At 41.1% G+C, this 21,625-nt stretch overlaps 1 protein-coding gene across 1 annotated transcript in view; it reads right to left on the bottom strand.

Annotated features, from left to right (window-relative positions):
- Window positions 1-6,923: 6,923 nt before the first annotated feature.
- The window catches only part of SEMA5A (semaphorin 5A), a 450,728-nt gene continuing 436,026 nt past the window's right edge, over window positions 6,924-21,625 (bottom strand). Inside the window, exons 18-23 of the mRNA XM_049767907.1 lie at window positions 19,572-19,790; window positions 15,972-16,142; window positions 14,088-14,243; window positions 12,690-12,737; window positions 7,893-8,104; window positions 6,924-7,154 (exon numbers count right to left, since the gene is read on the bottom strand). Of these exons, the coding sequence (XP_049623864.1) occupies window positions 7,035-7,154; window positions 7,893-8,104; window positions 12,690-12,737; window positions 14,088-14,243; window positions 15,972-16,142; window positions 19,572-19,790 (926 nt within the window). The 3' untranslated portion in view covers window positions 6,924-7,034. The remainder of the gene's footprint in view (window positions 7,155-7,892; window positions 8,105-12,689; window positions 12,738-14,087; window positions 14,244-15,971; window positions 16,143-19,571; window positions 19,791-21,625) is intronic.

Below are 21,625 nucleotides of genomic sequence, written 5' to 3'. Positions count from 1 at the left end.
GGTGTCATGTTAAAGGAAATAATTATTCCACACTCTCAGACCATGTGGACAAATACCTTCTTCAACCAATCTTTGGCCTCACCATTATAAGGACATACAAGATTTTGAGGACAGGGAAAAAGAAAGATCACAAAACTGTTTCCTAAATGATAGGATTTATTTCAATGCTCACGTACAATAGAATGAGACAATTATTTACATAAAACATAAGTACAAAAAATATAATACAATTTATACATAATCAGTACATAATCAGAATTCTCTTATTTTATCCCAAAAATGTTGGCTGAAAGGTGGGAGGAGGGACTTGCTGTGAAGGCAGGATGCTGTTCTGTTGGTCATACTCAGGATCACTCTTCATGGATTTCTTGATTTAAAAACAAAAGTGAAAAAGATTTGGGGTCTAGAAATACTTGCGACTCCAAGAACAGTGCTTGAGAACAGCATTTTCACTTCTGCAACAACAGCTCATTTTATCATATAACTGTTTTTCTTGGAGCTAGAAAAGGTGTGTGGGTCTTTGCTGACTGGAGGACTAACCTTTCCTCCAACACACTCACTTTCCTGTATTGTGTCCAACAGGCAATTAGCTCCCTACCCTGACCTCTGTGCTTGGTGTCCTCAGATGACTTTTGCAAATACCATATCTGCAAGTCGTCATGATATAGTGTTTTCAGATACAGACCTAGACACTATCTCAAGAGCACCTGAGATCCTTGAGTGGAAAATAAAAAACACTCTCAAGTAAACACCACTGAAAACTTATGTTGCACATTTTAACAGAGTTTTGGGTAAAATCTTGATAATAGAATATAAGAACTGAAAAGCAAGAATGGTAAACCCAAGTCCAGTAAAGAAACACCAGCAATCCATGAGCATTCCAACTAAGTTCCTTTTTCCTCCAAAAAGCAATGCTATCTCCTTCTAAAAAAGCTCCATAATGATTCATATATAGTCTTTTAAAAATTAATTTTAAGGCCAGTAAACTTCCTGTCATGAGACTTTGGAGAAGTTGGGGTTTGGGAGAAGATTCAATTAAAATTTAAAAAAAGAAACAATTGCAAATAAGTTTATTTCATATCACAAAACAGCAACAGCAAATGAATACAGAAGGCATTTGACATTTCATAACATCTTTAAAAATTACATCAAGTGGCATGAACAAGGATTTTGCTTAACACATTTGAAGATTCATGTCTTGGGCCAAGTTTGTGCATTTGGGGGAAGACGATAATACTTGATGGCAAATGGAGAAACTTGAGTTGAAATTCATACTGTGCTTTCTTCCAGAAGTGTAGAAATACATTTTATTTGGGTCAGCAGTCATAGTATATGGAAAAAGCAATCCACAGTAATAGAAAAAATTGTTCATGTCCTCCTTCTCTGAGACATAATGACTTTGCGAACAAGGGATGCTGTTGACATGACTCAAAAGGAAAGGTGATGTATGAAGTGGTTGTCAGTCCCTTCCCAGGCCCATTGTCCCTTTCCTAAAGGACATTCTAGACATTCTAGCCCAAAGAGGGACAGTAACTAAATCTGAAGTACTTAGATAGTGATAACATTCCTGCCACAGTGGGGATACATGAAATAATTATGTCAGTGGCTGGATGCTGGAGATATGGTCCCCCTAAACTCTGAGCACCATATTTGCAGCCATCCTTTCCCCATTGGAGTAAAAATCACTTCCTACAATGATGCACATTGCTTTTGTTTTTCTATTCCTGAGTTGAGACAAGTGAATATGATGTTCCATAAAGTCCAGTCAATCAATCTCCTGGTTGGAATCACAATCAATAATGGCCTGATGAAATAACACCCGATTATCTCAAACTTGATTATATTCCAAGTCAATTCTGCACAGATAGAGTGTGGCTAATCATGCCCTCTCTAATGACATAATCGAAGGGGCTCTTTCCAGAATCCAGACTTTGCTCCCATATTGTATTCATCTAGCATCTGTACTACAATTCCTCTAATATTTACATCACTGGGTCATCAATAGTGAAAAAAAGATAAGATATAACAGTCACGTTTGAACAACTGGTACCAGAGTCTAGGCTCAATATGCAGAGATAAAATAAATGATATTGAAAGTCCTGTATGATACTGTAAGGAATATCAAAGATTTTTTATTTTATTCTTTCCTTTTCTCCTTTGAGGTCATTAGGCATCCTTGACTAGTGACACTCATGATATTGATGCACTAAAATACCTGTTCGATGAAAATTTGTCCTGACTGGTTTGTAAGTAATCAGTTTGACTGCTTTCTATGGAAGAACTAATACTATCTCTGGAAATCCCTCTATGTGACAGATTTTGATAGAAACTGCTAAATGCATGTCAAGCTCAGAATTGGGATTCAATGTCTCACCAAAGTATGAGCTCTATATTTGGAAAAGAACAGATACTTCTGTTATCTGTATACATATTTTATAATACAATATAGGATATTGAAAAATCTTTAATCCATCTGTTCTCCCATACATGCAGAACACATTTCAATATAAGTTCACTGAAAAAGGACCATGTAATCATTAGTTTAGAACTCCTTGCCAGTAATCCAACATTACATCTCTTTCAATTTTCAAAAGAAAAAAGAAGCAGAATTAAAGCAATATATATATATATATATATATTTCCTGAGTTGCATCAGGTTAGCAAAGCAGATCATCTAAATATTTTGGGTTAGAATTGATAGTATTCCAAAGGCATTGACATCAATTAGTTCTCATGATCTTAATAGGGAATAAAATCCATAATGATCCCTCATTTCCAAACACTATGCAGTATTTGTCATTCTCTTCTGTACTTTTCTCAAGTCAGAGTGATTTCTACTTTAGGATTTCCTATTTCACAGTCATTGACCTGAAGCAGAAGCTCTGAATGGAATTCTGGTGCTTTCTAATTGGTAATCGAGGGTAGGTGTACATAAGCAAATTTGGTAATGTCCTGTCAACAGAAATCACCCATCTAAAGAAATAAATTGCATCTAAAGAAATAATTTAGATTTTGGAAAGGATGTGCTGAGCATGGCCAATGAGATATCTGAACTTTAGTTTTATTTGAAGAAGAAGCGTGTCAATATGCGCTGTTACAGTCTTTGTTTTCTCTCTTTAAGACAGTGATCAACAGGTCAATAGACCTTGGTCACAGCCCACATCAGGAGGACTGCTTGGAGGCAGATTCAGCTCCATGCACCCAGATTGACACCTAACATGTGCAGATATGTATCGCAGACACCTCTTCCAGCTTGCCATCTCAGCCAACATGCCACATAGAAGAAAACACTGAAGGGGAAAAGACACTTGACATTAAACTACATCAATGCCTTTGGAGGAAAAGTCAGTACTGCAAGTGGTTTCACATGAAACAGTCCTGAAAATAAGGGAAAAGACATGAAGGAGCACCACATATGTGTAACCTTAACAACAACCAGTGTACACTGAGAGAGGGGCTACACAGAAAAGATAACTCAGTTGAAATTTGATATGACAGAGATAGAGAGACCTCTAAAGAAGAGAAATGATACACTCTAAGATGAGATGAGGGTAAATCATTACTTTGATATAGACTGAAGACATAGTGAAGATGTGCCTGGAGATAAAAAAAAATTACCTGGGCTAACACACTCCATGACATTGAAGATGATCCAACTACTGATTGTACCAACCGATCTATAATTAATACTTTGGCTTTGATATTCAGGTATTTTTCAGATAAGTATGGAATAGGGACCCCCTTGCTGAAAGGCCAATATTCTGGAAGTCAAACCCATTAGAATCCAGAGATCAAACTATGTCTATAGAACATGAACCTTGAGAATTGTGTATATAGATCATGTATATCAAACACTGTGTATATAGATCACATATTCCCAGAATTGTGTGTATAGATCCCAGATTCTCAATTCTCTATATAGATCATGTATCCTGAACCAGTTGATAATGTGTCTTCTGAGGACCCTTCCTGACCCAGCATCTACATAGCACCTACAACTTACTGGTGTCTGTAGCCATATCATATCATTTAGAGGTGATGATTTCAAGTTCCAGCAAAGTCTCCTATTGAAGGGGGTTATTAGAAAGGCCACGTGCAGCGTGCAGTGGTCATGTTCTACTACTCCTGTGTACCCTGGAATGACACTAATGACATCATTACTCATCTAGATCCCATTCTGCATGGGAACCTATCACAGCATAAGATTAAGTGTGAAAATAAAGCATATTCATAGGAAAAAGTCTATCTTCTCTTTTTTCTAGATAACCCAAGAGATTAACACATGACCAATGTCATTTGATTAAGAGGTCCAATTTTCAAATATCAGTCTATTTGTGTTGCTCGAATCAAGAAAGAAGAAAAGAGAGAAGAGAGAGGTAGTGAGGGTTAAAGAAATAAAGTGGAGAGCCAGGTGGAAAAGAAAATAAAAGAATAAAAAAGGTATTCAGAAACACACACTAGGACCAGCAAGATTTCATTAGAAATTTCAAGCCTCCAATTTACAGAAGAGCTGCTCTGTGAAGAACATATGGTGGCAAGGACTATGGAGGTGCTATATGCACACATGACCATGATCACACAAAATCAAGTTACTCTGTCAATGGTTATAATACTTAGACTGGAACAGAAATTACTCTAAATTATTTCATAATTGGTTAAACAAGAGGAAAGGAAGAGGGTCTGAAAAATTTCTCACTGAATGGAGAATGGAATAGGGCAAAAAGAGAGGATCCCTTTGTAGTGACCATCCTGCACACTTATCTCAGAGATACGTCACCAACAACATGTGAATCCTGTTTAGGCCAACATGTTGGCCAGTAATTGGATGAGGCTCAGTAAGACCAGTGGGGATGTCACTTAGAAAACATTTCCATCAAAGCCAGCAACACTTGCTTGAAATATCCACATCATACTGACTTCAATGTAGTATATAGACAGATTCCAGCATCTTTAACTACAGAAACCTGATATCAACAACAGTGAAAATCAAATGATCATAAATGAAAATCAAATGACCATGAGAGTGTAGACAACACTGGGGTGGAGGTGGGGTGAATGGAAAATAGCTAAATTATGTTTCCTGGTGAACATTCACTTAAAGAGTGACATTTACGAAAGCATAGGGCAAGCCAAAGTTGTTAACAAAAATTCTACCAGGAACCAAGGAAAGACACTTGTCACCAATCCTTCTCCTTCTTGTGGGTGGAGCCTGGCTGTAGGTAGAACAATCTCATACAGCCTCTAAAGAGATTCAACTTGAACTACCTATGGAAAGACCCAGAACACTTTACATCTGTAATCCCCAGAGCAGTCCGAGTCCACCTTCCATTTCTAGTCTGACTCGAGAAGAGTGATTTCTACACTCAAAGGCAGAGCATACTGTCCATAACCCCATACTTTAAACTGCTAAACAGGATTTTTCTACCAATGGTGTAACTGTTTCTTTACATTGAGTAGAGTCAAAGTATGTTCACTATTCATCTGACATATTCTCACAGATCTGAAGGGCCCTTTCACAATAAGAATGTGCTCCATTGTCCAACCATACCTTACTCTCAACAAACAGGGTCTTTGGGTGACCATCTATCTTTTTCTTAACAACCAATTATGATAACAAGTTATGTATCTGCTTTTGGTGACTGATCATATTTGCCCCCACTTTGGAATAGTACTACCATCTGTACTACCATCTGTACCATCAGATAGTACTACTCTCTGAAAGGTTGATCAATGCTCAGAATCACAGGACTATATCTAGTCTTCCTTCCAGGTACCCTGATTTCTCACATGGTCTAATTAGAAATAATATTGTTTCCAGGACAGCGCCTTTAGGATCAGTGGGGTAGTGGGTGGGAACGCAACATTGAGATAGGAAATGGAAGGCACCAGAGCCAAATATCACCCTCTCTCCAGAACTAGAGGCAGCAAATGACTGTGAAGACATTGGGAACTACTTCTGTATGTACAGTACATGTCAGCAGTGGCAGAAAGCTAGCTTTACAAATCTTAATGCTCTGGGCAGGGATTGATGGATGTCCAGGGAATCCATTGGAAAGAAAAGAAATAAAAAGTTGTTTTGACTTGCACATTAGTACTTTAGAATCTTCACCTCATGGGCATCCAGGCTGTTTGAGAATTTTCTTCTCAAAGAATGAGGAGATGTGGCATCTATGCAAATGCTCATTGAGTGGTTATTTTACAGACTGACTCAATCAAGTTGTAACCGTGGACTAGACGGGTGGGCTTCCATGGTGGAGAATGCCCTGGAATATCACAAAATCCAAACATCATAATTAGGCTACTTTCCAGCAACTTCCAGAATAGTTCTCTTCTGTCGTGATGGAAACTTGGTTCTCTCTGTGCTCACTCCACTGTTTCAACATGGCGGCAGCTTCAAGACCAAGACTGGAGCACCTCATATCATTTCTGCAGGTGCTATTGTGGTTGAAGCTCTGTACTTCTCTGGCAAAGATAATCCCAAATTCAGACACACAAGTTGCTGGCAAATAGCTCACAATGTCATCCAGATTTGGTAAGAAAGGAGATCCATGGTGAATAACTGTAAGGTCACATTTATAGTCTTTTTTGTATCAAATCTTACGGATCTCTGATGGGTTTCTCCAATAAAGTGCCTCTTGTCTGAAATTAAAATATTATCAGGAAGATTCATGCTCAAGGGCAAGATGATGTTCGTACTTCTAAACACTCCTTCCAATGAGGGAGGGGAGCAGTGACTTTATTAAAAGGCTCAAGAAAACAATGGAATTGTTAGAAAAATGGACAAAACACAATAATAAAACAATTTTCAACCACAGTTCATTAAACAGTGATCAAGTCTTGCAGACCAGATTTTTCATGGTGTCATATTTAGATTGTTGTTGCTTTTAAAGATATGTTTTTGGCAGCCATGGGACATGTGTGACTTAAAATGCACTTAAAAATGGATCCAAACCTCATCTCAGAAGTCTCAGAAACATAGGCCATCATGGAGCACAGGTATGGAGAAATTCCAAAGAGCTCCCCAATAGAAGTTATTAGTACTCATCATAATTATTGAGATCTGTGAAGTAAGCATTAGAATAGGTTTTCCCAGTGAGATGCGGGTTGAAGTATTTATTCCGTTCCTCAAGGATCAAGTTGTTCTTGTTAAATGCCTATGAAAAATAAATTATTTATGAATATTTAGTAGTATATCAGAAAGAAAAGAATAATTAGTAGTCAAGCCTATGAGGGCTCTCTTTAGGTACATATTATTTGTTTTACTTGTCTCATAACTGAAGTAAAATGGTTGCTTGTAATAAATAGATCATGATAATCTAGGTCTAAAAAACTTAAACTCTAGTCATAACAAAGGATTAAAGATCTTGTGTGTCTGATAACACAGAAATGAATAAAGACATATTCAGTTTTAGATTAGCATGGAGGGGTGTACTGATCAGAGATTTCTGGTGAACATTTTTAAGTTCACCAGAATGCATGAAATTTCCAACGTCAACACTACTTCCATTTTCTGCCTTTATTCAAAAGTAATAACTAAAGATTCTAACACAGATATCTTCCTCATTCATGGCTGTGCAAGCCACTCGTCATTTCAAAGAGCTCAACTATCCTGGGTTGAAGGCAAATATGTATAGATTTTGGGACATACCTGACAGTGCTCAGGGGTTACTCCTAGCTCTGCACTCAGGAATCATTTCTTGTGGGCTCAAGAAACCACATAGGATGTCTGGGATTGAACCTGGGTTGGCTGCATGCAAGACAAGCACCCTACCTGGTGTGTTATTGTTCCAACCCCAAGAAAGCACATATTGAATGGAACAAAAGAACTATAGGTTGGGAAATACTGGTCAACTCTCCCAGACATGGAAAAGCACTGGAAGCAAGTCCCTCACCTTAATGGCCTCCACCGAGTCATACTTGTCCAGTTTGTTGATGTGGTTAGTGATGCTAGTGTTGAGTGGAGCAGGAGCGACTGGGTGGATGACTGTGGCATCATGGGACTGTTGCTGGTAGCGTTGGCAGTAGGTGTACACAAGAAGTGTGAGGAGGCAGCCCAGGATGGAACTGCTCAAGCCCACGGCAATCATATGGAACATGTTGAACTCTGTGAAGAAAGCATCAGACAATGAGCTCGTGTGGGGTGGGAGTGATGCCACCCTCTCAATGTACTCCATGCCCAGAAAAAAGGGAAACAGAAAATGAAAAGGCTACACGAGTTCCAAAGCTAGACACTTAACTTTGGCACATACTGAAAATGTCCAATCTACAGGTTCATTTCCTTACATTATGAGTACAAAATAATGGAAAAAAATGAGGATGAGGACTTTTATCTCTGAGACAGGATTGTCTTGAGTCACATAAAAATAATAGTAGCAGGTCCTTGTAATGTGTGAGAAAATGAAAATTTGTTGCATAGGGGAAGCAGGTCAGCATTCAGTCTCAAGTCTGTCAGTGGGCATTTAGGTAATGCTTGTGAAGCTGGACTTAGTGGCAATTCACAAAGCAACACAGAACATTTGTTGGGTCATCTGGTCACTATGTCTTTTCTATGCATAGCACCATTAAAGTTGCAATATCACTTGCATGTCCCTGATCTGTTCACTACCCCCAAAAAAGAACCATAGCAGATGCCTTTGTTTAGAATCTGAAAGATTTCTTAACAATTTTGAATCCTAGGGAAAAATGAGCTGCGTATTTGCCATATTCATGCAGGTCCTTGTATATCTGCCTCTTAACCACGTGACTAGAAGAAACTTCCAACATGAAAGATCTCCCATATCTCTCTACACCTCTTTGCTGTTCCTGGCCTGCATTCAGGAGTGGCCCTGAGATCGAGGATCCACTTTTCTTTTTAGGTGGATAGACCCCTTACAGACCAAAGGCTCTCTCTTGTCCACCAACATTAGCAAGTCTCATTGAAATGCCAAAGGGCATCTGATCTCCTTTGTACGGGCCCATAGTGTTGGTACTAGCACTAGGATTGGGTGATCTGGGAGGCCATTACTAGAACATTCTACAAGTATCGCATGCTTGTGATTTCCTTCAATGATTAAATATTGAGTAATAGGTTAGTGGTTGAAGAAAATGAAAGCATTCCATATATCTCCGACCTTTCCTGATTTTCCTGAAGAATTTGTAGCAGGTTATTGTTTTTTGGGGGGCAGCTACACATAGCCTTGGGCTTCCTCTGAACCCAAAGGATCATCTGACTCCAACAGGGAGCCCAGTTCCAGGTGAGCCAACAGTGGATCTCACTTGTACTACCATCTTCCTAACCCTGCATGTTTGTGTGCCATGGGCCAGTGCTATATATAGATCACAGCATTTCCTCTGCACTCAGGACACTTCTCAGGGCATCTGCAAGAGATGGGTACCTACAAAAATTCTATTGCTGAGCAGATGAATCATTCCTGCAGGTGCCTATGGAAGCTGGGCTTAGAGGCAGCTTTATGACAATTATATTGTTTTGGTGTTTTGCAAAATGAAAACTAGTTCTCTCTGCTGAAAAGTTTTACAGGGAACATTTTTGGCAGTGGCAGAAAAGAATCCATTAAATCTCTTGAGTTTTGCTTGGTGTGGGTTTTTGTCTTGAGTTGTTCTGCTATTATTGGTCTTTACTAAGCTGGAGTAGCGACCCACTATCCAATTGCTTCAATTGAGTGTGTGTGTGTGTGTGTGTGTGAATAATTTGATTTTATTTTTAATCCAACAAACTGAAAAACATCAACTCTCTTGTTGGAATATCAGCAAGGCTTCCTGTTAAGGAATTGTTTTCATCTCAGTGTAACATGTAACCTTATGGCTACTTTTCAGGATGCCAATGTCAAGGGCCTAAATTGGCACAGACTTTGACTCCTGAAGAGCAACAAAAGTTCCTATAATTTCATCCAGTGGTGCCCAAAGTAGAAATAAATGCTTGAGGTGGGAAAAGGAACACTGAGATGATGGAGTTAGTAGTAGCTTTGAAAACTACTGGAGAATCTGGAGAATGTGTCCTGTTTGCTGATTTAAAGAGGGCCAGTTTCCAGCACTGGGGGAGGGAGGATGACTACTGAATGATTTATTTGGGAAAAGGGGTGGTAGGCTAAATACATTGGAACCTTTGGTTTCATTCATAGCCCCTGAGGTTTAGCTTGGAGCTTTGCAGCATTGGGAAGCCTGGTTCTGGAAACTGGAAGTATTATTTTATGATCTGGGCTTTGTACCATGGACTACTTGATACACATGGCCCTTGAAGCTGTGGGAAGCATCATAAGCCCAGAGGATTAGTCAGAAAACAACTGTGGTGCTTGATGAGCCAGTAGCTGAGTGGCAAACCAGTTGTTGGTTGAGTCCTGGTCCTGTCCCTATTCTTGTCTAATAATTCCCTATTGGCTTTGCAATCACTCAGATTGCTTCTCAGAAGAGATGGCCTTGGGCCCAGGTTTCTGTCCAGAAGTATTACCTGTCTGGGTGTTTTGGGCTCCAGCCCTAGACACAGACACAGGTCACCCAGTTTTTCTCTCAGGACCCTTTGATGGGGAGATGCCGGCAGCCAGCTCACATTCAGACCCAAACTCTGACTCTGCTCTAGGCAAATAGTCTGGTTGCAGCTGATCCTCAGCTTTTACCCTCATTCATAAAATGCAAATAAAGATACAGGATTTGTATCCCTGTTCTATAATTCCCCAAACCAAAGCCAGAGAACCAAAACCTGAAAACTGATTACTCATCATGGTCAGCCAACCGTGGTCAGCCCTGAGCTACAAAACTATCAAGAATTGGCAGGAAGGACATTAACAATGAATTCTAGTTACATTTCCTGGCAGTATCGTTAGAGTCTGGTTATGGAACCAGAGAACACCTAGGGTGCTAATGTGGTCACTGGTGTATGCCCTGCTGCTACCCAGCTATGAGGCCAAAATTGCTGAACTCCAAAACCATTTTCCATCTCAACCATTTTCCATCTCCAAGGGCTTAACTTAAAGCTGTTCCAGTGTCTGATGTAAAACTATCGTGGTATGTTTAGGGCTTTCTGTGAACTGTGGATATTCACCTTGCAGCTGCATCCCAAGTTGGTGACTCCCAGTGTGGATCTTTTTTGCATGGACCTATATCAGTTACCAGGTATGGCCTGTCTAAGATGCCCTGCAGTCTTTTCAGCTCTATTTGCTGCTTTCAGAGGAGACTTAGGCTACTTGCATACCCCTATTTAGCTAGAAGCCCTCATAAAACTGGTAAAGAGTGGATGATTCAATTGAAAAATTGTAATAGAAAACAATTTTTGGGTGTGTTGGGCAATACTTGGCAGAGCTCAGATGTTACTCTTGGCTCTGCACTCAGGAATCACTCCTGGATTAGTCACATGCACGGCATGTGCTATACCCACTGTGCTATTGCTTTAACTCACATAGATAGAAAACTCCTCGTTAAGTTGTTATCGTGGCAGGTTCATTTCTAAAGCATGCTTGGAAGCTCCAATTCTGTCTGAACATAATTTGGATGACCAGAACTAAGGGAACTGAACTGTCCAGGATTCCCAGGATCATACAGATGATGGGAGGAGTGGGCATACAGCTACCCAGGTAGGCACATTGGCTCTGATTACCAAAGACTGACAAGGACAGTGCTGAGACCAATTGATAATTCATCTCTCCCATTTAGACACAGATGGGAAACATCTATCGTAACTTTAAGCAGAGAACTTGTTTGTCATTCAGAGATGGGAGTTCTGAAAAATAAAAATCTCAAAGATATAGATATAATTTTGTACCCTATTGTGATTTTGTCTTAGAGTGATGTGGAGATTGGAGGCTGGCCATTATAAGTTTTTACTAGAGATATAAATAAAATGTCTACTGTGCTCATAGGGAAGGTAAGCAGAGCTCATCACATGCCCTCTGGTTTATTTCCTAAGGGTCACCTGTCCAAAGGTCACCAGTGCCCACTCAGTGAGAGCCTGATTTTGGAGGCAGGAGTAGAATGAGGGTCGTCTATATTTCTATCAGATCCCCCAGATGTTGATGTAGTGTGGGTGTACCTATTTGAAACCCTGAAACCCACCCATTTCTGGGAGGGGTCTTGGGAACCGGATAGTAGGTATAACCTTACCTGCAAGACCCTCCCATTCCTGGGAGGGGTCTGGGAAATGTTAGATAAGGCTTGGACCAAGGGAATTCGGGCCTTTTGGCTCCTTGCCCTTTTTGCGCTGCTGTGCACTCTGGCTTCTGGGTTTCTGTGTTCTGGTCTTTAACCAGCATGGAGCCCAAAGGGAAGATGGCTAACAGGAAATAAGATGCAGGGCTAGCAAAATATTGCTGTGCTTGAAAGGTTATGAATAGGCCACACACACGTGGTGGCTAGGGCTTGAATAAAGTTGTTGCTTCCTGACCTCTGACTGTGAGTGAGTGATTTCACCTGGGCCTGGGACTCGCCGACTGCATGGAGGTTGCAGAGCCACGTGGACTGGGATGGCACGGAGAGAAATCCACCGCCATCCAGCCTCATCCTTAATTAATTAATACAACAATGTAGGAACACACATGAAAACTACTGACCAAATATCAAGTATTTGTCTGGACTTTGGTACCAGGAATTTCTCCAGAGTGTTTTTAAATTGTTTTCCAACAGCATATATGGAGGAAATACATGGGGAAGGAAACATCAGAGCATATAAGACCCTTAGAATGCAGCCAGAAAAGGGAACTCACCTCCACACCTCTTTTCTTCGACACTACTAGATCGGGCGACAGAAACTTCTACAAATAAAAAATTCAATCACAGTTAATAAGGTGTTGCAAAGGAAGTTGGGCTGAGCATTATAAAATGCTTAAGGAATTTTGAGTGACTTTCCATAGCCTATTTGTTTATTTATAGGGATGGTCCCTACAGAGCTGAAGCCACTCCAGGTTGTGTGCTCAGGAGACCAGATATGGTAACAATCACCCTCCATTCCTCCCTCTTTTCCTCCATTCCATGCTTAGGTTTACTTTTGGCTCTGTGCTCAGGAATCACTCCTGGCAGGCTTGAGGACCAGATGGGGCTCTGTGAATCAAATCCAGACTGGCTGCATGTAAGGCAAGTGCTCTTCCCATTATAATAATCCTCAACCACTGGAGGAAACTGAAGCTAAAACTGAGCATTTTCCCTATGCAAAAAATAACAGTTGCCTTTATTGGTCCCAGCTCATCTGTACTATGGTTTGAGTCACTGTCCTGAGACCCATCATAAGCAGATTGGAAGGACATGGAGGTAGATGCACCCAGACTTATGTAGAGCCTGTAATAGGAGATATGATTGATATGAAGTGCCATGACTTTCACACAGACAAGCCCATAGAACAGGGCCTGCGATGTCTTTTCCAATATGAGATTCATATACTTTCCATTCCCCAATGATTTAAAGTTTGAATGAAGAATGTGGCCCTTTCCTCTGGGCAAACACAAGACCCAGCACTGTCAATTCTGCTGTCTAATAACAAAATTGTCAATTGACCATTTCCACCTTTTTTTCTGTGCAATCTTTGGTCTGTTTTAGTGTTTATACTGTAAAAGAAAAAATTCTCAAAGGAAATATTCTTTGTTCGTTTCTGGGATCACACCCAGACATGCTTAGGGATTACTCATGGCTCTATGCTCAAGAATCACTCCCAATAGGACTCAAGGATTATAGGGGATGCTAGAGATCAAACCCAGGTCAACTATGTGCAAGGCAAACATGCTCCCTGCTGTACTATTGCTGTGGCCCCCAAACAAATATTCTTAAAAACATATACTACATAAACAGAAGTGATGGCACAAGGGGTAAAAATTAATGATTTACATGTAGGAGTCACAAGTTCAATTCCAGCATTTATGGTTCCCAGATAAATGCTGAGAATGGCTCCCAAGCCAACTCACCAACAAAAAAAAAAACCTCAATGAGTTTGGTTCAAGTTTTAACCTCCCATTATTCTAGATTACACTTCAGTTACCTTGAAACCTCATGAATTGAGAGAACCATTTTAGTCCAGGAATTCAGAGACAGATCTAGGTCTAACACTCACATATGGGTTAGTTGCCCCTGGATCCATGTTCTTTGTTCACACTGAGAAGAATCTCTACACTAACCTGGGATAAAGTTGGAATCAAAAACACATGGCCGGCTCTCAGTGGCATTTCCGGAGCACTGGTTCCCCACAGGAAACAGGAGGAGGCATTGGCGGGCCCGGACTTGCATTCCAGAATCATCGCAGGTGGACCAGCCTGACCACTCAGACCAGCTCTCTGTAGCAGTGAGAGAGAGAGAGAGAGAGAGAGAGAGAGAGAGAGAGAGAGAGAGAGAGAGAGAGAAGAAGCCCAAGGTCAGTTAGCATACACATAATTTTCCATATTCTATTTTTAATGGATCTGTACATTAGATAGACTTTTATCTTCTTGCCAGTAAATAAAAAAAATCTTAAGTATGTATAAAAGAGCTCCTTTTGCTGTGATCAGAAATGATGTGAAGGGGTTGGGGATGATATCAAGCTGGGAGGGCATTGACCTTGCACATGGCCAACCTGACTTCAGTCCCCGGCATCCCATATGGTCCCCTGAACCTGCCAGAAGTGGTTCCTAAGTGCAGAACTAGGAAGAACGCCTGATTGCTACTGGGTGTGCCCCCCAAACAAAAAAAAATAAGATGTGTCTACAATATATAATTCCCACCTTATTTAACTGCTAGAAAAATAGGTGGTTAAGAGATGTCCATTCATGGAAAAGTCACCAGGGATGATGGGTCCCAAATCACCAACATAGAAACATTTTTGTAGAGGAGGCTCTCCAATCCCTCTTGTCAAATCCCTGCTTGCCTTAGGGATCAAATCTGAGAAAGAGCTGAGTGCCAGAAAAAGAAAGCCCAGACTATCAAAAGGATTGCAAGTCACATTATGTGCTTTCTTCTTTGTTACAAAAAAAAAGTTTGCAGAGCCAGGGTACCAGGTCTGGTTGCACTTGGAAGGAAATTCATCTTATTTGATACTGCCCTGGAAGGGCACAAAATCAGCACATAATGATTTTGGGCCCAAAGAGAAATAAGGCAAGGTTGCCTCCCCTAGTATGCAAGGTTAGTGAACACTTGCAGAAAAGGATTGACACTCAGATTTCAAGTAAGGAGTTCTAAAATCTGAACTGCCATGTTACTTATGAGACATCAGTCAACATTAAAAATACATGCATACATCTGCAATGTGCTTCTTTTCCCTCTTTTTTTAGATCTGAGCATCATTTTGGTGTGATTTAAATCAAACATCAGACTGGTGTCTTGGTTCCTATCCAGTCAAACACCAGTTTTTGGCATGATGATTAAAGCAGCATTTCAAGGCATCTTTTAACACAAATGGAGCCTTTCAAAAAAAGGCACAAGAAAGATAAGAATGATAATAGTTTTCTTCCTAAAATAAGGAATATTTGTTTTCATGCCAGCATTAAGCTCACAAGAGCATGTCATTTTCATTCCAAATGGTCCCAATGTGTCAGAAAGCAAATGAGATTCTAGATTGGGCAGAGGGTGGTAGCCAATCTTGGGAAACTGGGTCCCCAAATCCAAGGTTTGTGGACCCAGGATTCCCATGAAGCAAAAGCTTCATCCACCACCTGGTTGGCTTCACTCACAGAAAGTCAGGTTCCATGGCCAGGGGAGAGGCATTCAGAAACCTTGAATCTTTGCCAGTTTGTTACCCTCAAAGCTGGGGAGATTTCAAATGCCTTGTGTTTTTTGTTTTTGTTTTTGGGCCACACGAGGCAGTGCTCAGAGGTTGTTCCTGGCTCTGTATGCTGGAATCATTGCTGGCAGTGCTTGAGGGACAATATAGAATGTCAGGAATCAAAACCGGGCCTGCTTTGTGCAAGCCAAGCATTATCTGCAGAGAACTCTGGCCTGAGAAGCAGATGCTGTGAAGATGTGAGGGTGAGAGAGTAAGGCGAATGCCCCCTCCCATAATGCTGTTGGAGGGAGAGTCACCAGGGGCTCACCTGGACAAGGCTGTGTACTGCAGATGGCCTCCTCAGTGTGCAGCCCCAGGCAGATGTCACCTCCATACGCTGGCGCTGGGTTAGTGCAGGAGCGGGTACGCATGTAGTGGCCACCACCACATGTTGCAGAACAAGAGGACCAGGAGGACCAGCAGGACCACATGCCGTCCACTGGAAAGAGATATAAGTCACAGGGCTCAGGAACACAGACAAGTAAGCTGACACATTGAGGAAGGGGACACTGTGTGCCCAGAGCCCATTCTAGGGAATGCCAGGGGTCCCCACTCTGGATTCCATCCCAGGAAAGGCTGGGGATTGTCCTTCCCATGATCCATACAAGGAAGGCTATGGGTCCCCCTCTTAGGGACCCATCCTAGGGAAAGTCGTGGGTCCCCTTTTTGGAGTTCATCTCAGGGAAAGTCTTGGGTCCCCTTCCAATGTCCATCCCAAGTAAGGTCAAGGTCCCTCTTTTTGGTGTCAGAGAAAGTAATGGGTCCCCCTCCCCATGGTCCATCAGGGAAATCCATGGGTCCTTGTCTATTGGGTCCATCAGGAAGGATGGGGATCTCCCTCCACAGAGGGTACCAGTTTGGCATGAACTGGTCCACACCTTGGCAGTTCCTTGAATTCACTCTCAGGGCCATTCACCCTCAGCAACCTCCACTGGCCCAGTTGCCACAGGAGGAACAGCTAAGGATAAGCAGCTAAGGAAAATTGCTTCTTTGTTATTTGGGTCTTACTTTTCACCATGACAAAGATATGAGGAAGCTATGGCTCTAAGAGGAAGGATGCTCCAGGATTTTTAAAAGGTAGAACTAAAGACCTGACCTCCAGAACCCTATCCCCTGTGTTTCTTTGACAGAATAAAGGGCAGACTTTCTGTATGTGCAGCCAGAAGATGGAGAAAGGTGTTTTTTCATGTACATATTGGACAGACATGTTGCTTGACTTTCTATTCCTGTTTATAATCCCCTGAATTTACTCCAGGGGGGCTATGGATACCAGTGTGTCCTTTCCTAGGGCAGGAGTGGAACAGTCAATGTGAGTTGAAGGACAAAGTTATGAGATAAGGTATGCATAATGATAAGTGTTCTTATCCTAATATATATATACACATATATACACACATATATTTTAAACAGAGGGAGACTAAATGTTCAAAGTGATAACCATTTTTATGATCATACATTTTTGTCATCTATTGATCACACCCCAGGAAGCAGAGAAATTAATCAAGAGAAGCTATCCTAAGATATTATCTTAATTTATTTATCTCAACAAATGCTTCACCCATTACTCTCTGATCTAGTCTAATAAATATTTTTCCCAATCACTTACCAACTGTTCTGGCATCCTAATGAACTCGCACAGAATTGTGTTCACAGAAAACACAGCTTTTCTTTCACATGTAGACAGCTGGAGTGACCATTTGTATTTGTCCCCAGTCATCAGTCCAACCACAAGGTCAACTGGCCCTCCTCTATTTTTATTTAGATTTCATTGCTCCCAGGGAGATATTACCAACTGGCAAACAGATGCCTCCAGTGTGAAGAAAAATGAAAGAAGCAACTTACACACCTTTTTCACATCATTCACATTACTCTAATTGCCCTGTGTCCCCAAAACAAACCCACACTCACATCCATAAAGATTAGAGAGCCATTTCTTTATTAGTCAACATTCATCCCACCCAATCTATTTTCTCCTATACTCTCAATTTTATCCTTGCCTTATAGTCTCAACCTCCTACTTGAGAGCCCTGGGTTCAAGGAGGGAGAGAGCTAGAACTGAAAAAGAATGAATATTTAGCAAGGTATTAAGATGTCCTTTCATAAAGGGCCAAAGTAGTTCTGAAATAGAAATGGCTGCATGCAGGGTAGAAAAGTGGAAAGAAAAGAGTCAGAGAATCATGCATTAGTCTTTATGCCCTTAGAGATGGAGAACCTAGTGGGGAAAGGTAGATGTTCTAAGTGGAGGAAGCCATGGCAGAAGCTTGTGACACTATCTGTAGGTTACTCTTAGCTCTGTACCCCCAGTGCTGTCTGCATGGGAATCAAACTGGGACTGGTTATGTGTAAGGCTAGTGCCTTATTTCGTACTATCTCTCTGGCCTAACTGACTTTTCCTGGATCTAGTTTTCACTGATGAATGTAAAAAGGCATTTTCATTAATGGCTTCAAATCCTATAGAGAAAACTTTTCTTTTGGCCACAGCTAGCACTCTTCAGGATTTCCTCTTGGCTCTGTATATAGGGATCACCTTTGCACATGGGCAAAACATTATGAGGCACCAGGGATCAAACTCAGACCAACTGCATACAAAAAAAATGCCCCACCTATACTGTTGTGCCACCCCCAGGAAAACTGGTTTTAAAAATGACTGGTAACTACTGACTGGTAACCACACTCAACTGATGCAACAGTACTAAGCAAAATTAACTTCATAAAGAAAAGGGATGAAATGATGGAAAAACAGTGTTGATAGGCTGAGTGGTTATAGGAACTTCAAGGCTTTAATGCAGACTCATATTTAGAGTTTTTGAGGGCTACTTAGGAGGAAGAGATGGGTTCACTTTGTACCACTTTCCCCATGCTCTTGCCCTGGCCTGTTGAGTATTGGGGGCCTCTGAATCTTTACACAACCCTCTAAAGAATCTTGGCATTCAGGGAGAAAATGAAGACAGTGCTATTTCCAGACATTAAGGTTATGTACACATGACACTGCCTTGGCCACCACCAAATGTACTAAAAGAAACCAGTGGTCACACATGGTGACAGGTCAGGAGATGAGAGCTTCACTTTGCACTCAATCGTACATCTGGGCATTGTGCATGTTTCTGCCAACTGCAACACCAACTTGTATTGGAAGGCAAAATGCAGACATGAAATTCCCTGAAATTCCCATGCTGCCATTTTGTTAAGATTATATCCCAGACCTAACACTAATAATGTCACCCCTGGCACCCTTTGTAAAGCCAGGGAGAAATCTGGCTTCTCTCCCTGGAGCGTGAGAAAGAGCTGGCTCTGTGACCTTTCCCAGCCCCGTTACATGGTTGGCCAACTATGTTTCTGGAAACTGAAGAAATTCTGGCAGAGGGCAGAGGAGCTGAGAATGGACAGGAGAGGTGATATTATTCCAGGAAATCGAGCCACAAAGCTGTGACTGGTAGACTTGCTCTTTCAAGCCCATGTTCTCCCTTGAACTTATGTGTGTTTCTTTTCTTGTTTACTTGCTAGCTCTTTCAAGCTTGTGTTCTCCTGAACACATAGTCCTTTTCTTCTTGCCCTCACAATTTTCTAAGGTTTCAAGAAAAATAGTTTTGTGACTGGTATGTTATTAATTATATAAATTTTGAATTTATTCATCCAAATATCATTGATTCCCTTGTCTATCTACTTATCTACATATTTATCATCTATCCTCCATTCCACCTTCTCACCATAAAATTATGTGTTATAAATATTATTATATATTACTACATTCAGCCATCCATTTAGCAATTCTCTTAAGATCAATCTATTTACCATTACCCATGCACCCATATGTATGTACGTATGCATTCATACATCAAATCCTGTAATTTCCCTTCAATCCACTCACCTGGGCAAGGCAGTATGTTGCATTCCTGGTACTCAAGGGATGGGCCCAGGCAAGGCATGCCCCCATACTTGGGCTCGGGGTTGTTGCACACACGCTTCCGGTTCCGGATGCCCCGGCTGCAGTCTCGACTGCACTGGGACCAGGACGTCCAGGCTGACCAGGCCCCATTGACGGTGTGGGCAGAGTACCGACCCGCTCGTAGGAAATCCCCAGAAAGGCCTGCAGAGAAAATATTGGAAGTAGGTCAAGAGTTTACTAAGTAAGAACAGCTTGGACTGACTTTTCTTCCGTAACATCTGTATGCCTTATTTCTCCAACATAACTCTCAGATTCAGGCAAACATTTCTTAGATATCAGAAGTTCCCCTTCATATACACAAACTGCCTGGGACTCAAACACTGTTCTCTGTCGCTACACACAAAAATACAGGAGATATCTCAATCTGTGTATGTGATAAAGTCTTCAACCGATGTAGCTTGTTAATCTCCAGGTGACTTATTTTGGAAGTGACTTCTCACATAGCCTATCTCTTCATAAGTGCTTCTCAAAAGACAATACAAACCATTCACTACCATTAGGAATTTTACTTCCTTAAGTCCCAGTCCCGGTGGATGGAGTTCACTGTGATCCACATGCCCCTAGAAAGGTACAAGAGTGAATCACACATGTTCTAAACCTATCCCTTCACAAGTTTATATTCCAGAGCAAACCTCAGGTCAGCAAAAGTCAAGGAATGTACTGCATCCAGAGCACAGCAAAGGAGAGAGGTAGAGGTGTCTGTTCCAGAAACATCTAGAATTTAAGTTTATGGCCTAGAGTCTAAGAAATCCCAATGACATTATGGCATTTCCCTGTCATTACAATCTGCCCCAGAGTTCAGAGGCACCTTCTATCAGGAAGTGCTTTGCCAGGAAATACAGAGCAGCAGGACTAACATCAGTTGTACTGTGGTGTGGTGTGGTGTGGTGTGGTGTGGTGTGGTGTGGTGTGGTGTGGTGTGGTGTGGTGTGTGTGTGTGCGTGTGTGTGTGTGTGTGTGTGGTACAGTGTGGTGTGGTAGAAATCATTTTTTTTTCTGTGTCAGATCTGCTTAAGTAGCCATACCTATTTACTTATTTAAAAAAAATCAATAAGCTTCTAAAACATAGCAATGCAACACAGATTTTTATCAAAAAAATTCCTTAAACTGTGCATCTTGGTCTAGAGTTGTCCAAGAAGACAAGACCATCAGGTCTCTTGTTATTAAGCTACTTCAGAGTTGACTTAACTTCCACCCAGAAACCGAGCTGAGGCTCTGTGGAGAAAATATTTTAGAAACATTTCTCTGTGGTGACCTAGTATTTTGTAGCCAATAAAGAATAACTATGCACAATTAAGCCTCATTCCATGTGGTCCCAGCAAACAGTTCCATTCTGCATTCTTAAGGCATCAACATCAAAATGTGTGATGATCCTTGACACTTAAAGCCATTTAGAGAAAAAGGATGTCTTCTTTCTTTTATGCACACCCAGGATACACACTGGCTCCTTTCATAAATGTGCATTCATTTTTTCTAAGGTTTATATTATTTATATTTAAAATAAACATTCAGTTTGGTTCAGTCTGTATTGGGGAATGAAAAGATTAAAAAAATAAATGTATTTTCTGCAAACAGAATAAAATGGCTGGATAAAGAAACACTGTCAGTCATTTTCTCTTTTTGGGGAGTACTGTTGTTCCAAGTAGGGTTGGGGTCCAGGGGACACTTTTTGGGATTCTGAACCCAGGCTCATTGTTCAATACAAAGGCCCCTAATTGAACAAGAATGCTTAAGTGGTATAGTGGGGACTATACCTTGAAGGTTTCTTTGATGCAAAAAATGATTCTCAGGAGATCATAACATGATCAAACCAGGGTTGGTGGCAGTCAATGCAGGAATCCTAACTGCTATGCTTTTTCTCCAACCCCTAGTTTCCACCATTTTTTTATGTTTATTTGTTTGGGGACCACACCTGGTGGTGCTCAGTAGTGATTGTCTCTGAGCTTAGGAATCAGACCTGGCAGACTCAGGGGATT

The sequence above is a fragment of the Suncus etruscus genome, chromosome 2 (assembly GCF_024139225.1).
Source record: "Suncus etruscus isolate mSunEtr1 chromosome 2, mSunEtr1.pri.cur, whole genome shotgun sequence".
Lineage (NCBI taxonomy): Eukaryota > Metazoa > Chordata > Mammalia > Eulipotyphla > Soricidae > Suncus > Suncus etruscus.
The sequence above is the reverse complement of the archived record's forward strand: the minus strand, read 5'-3'. Positions and strand labels throughout refer to the sequence as shown.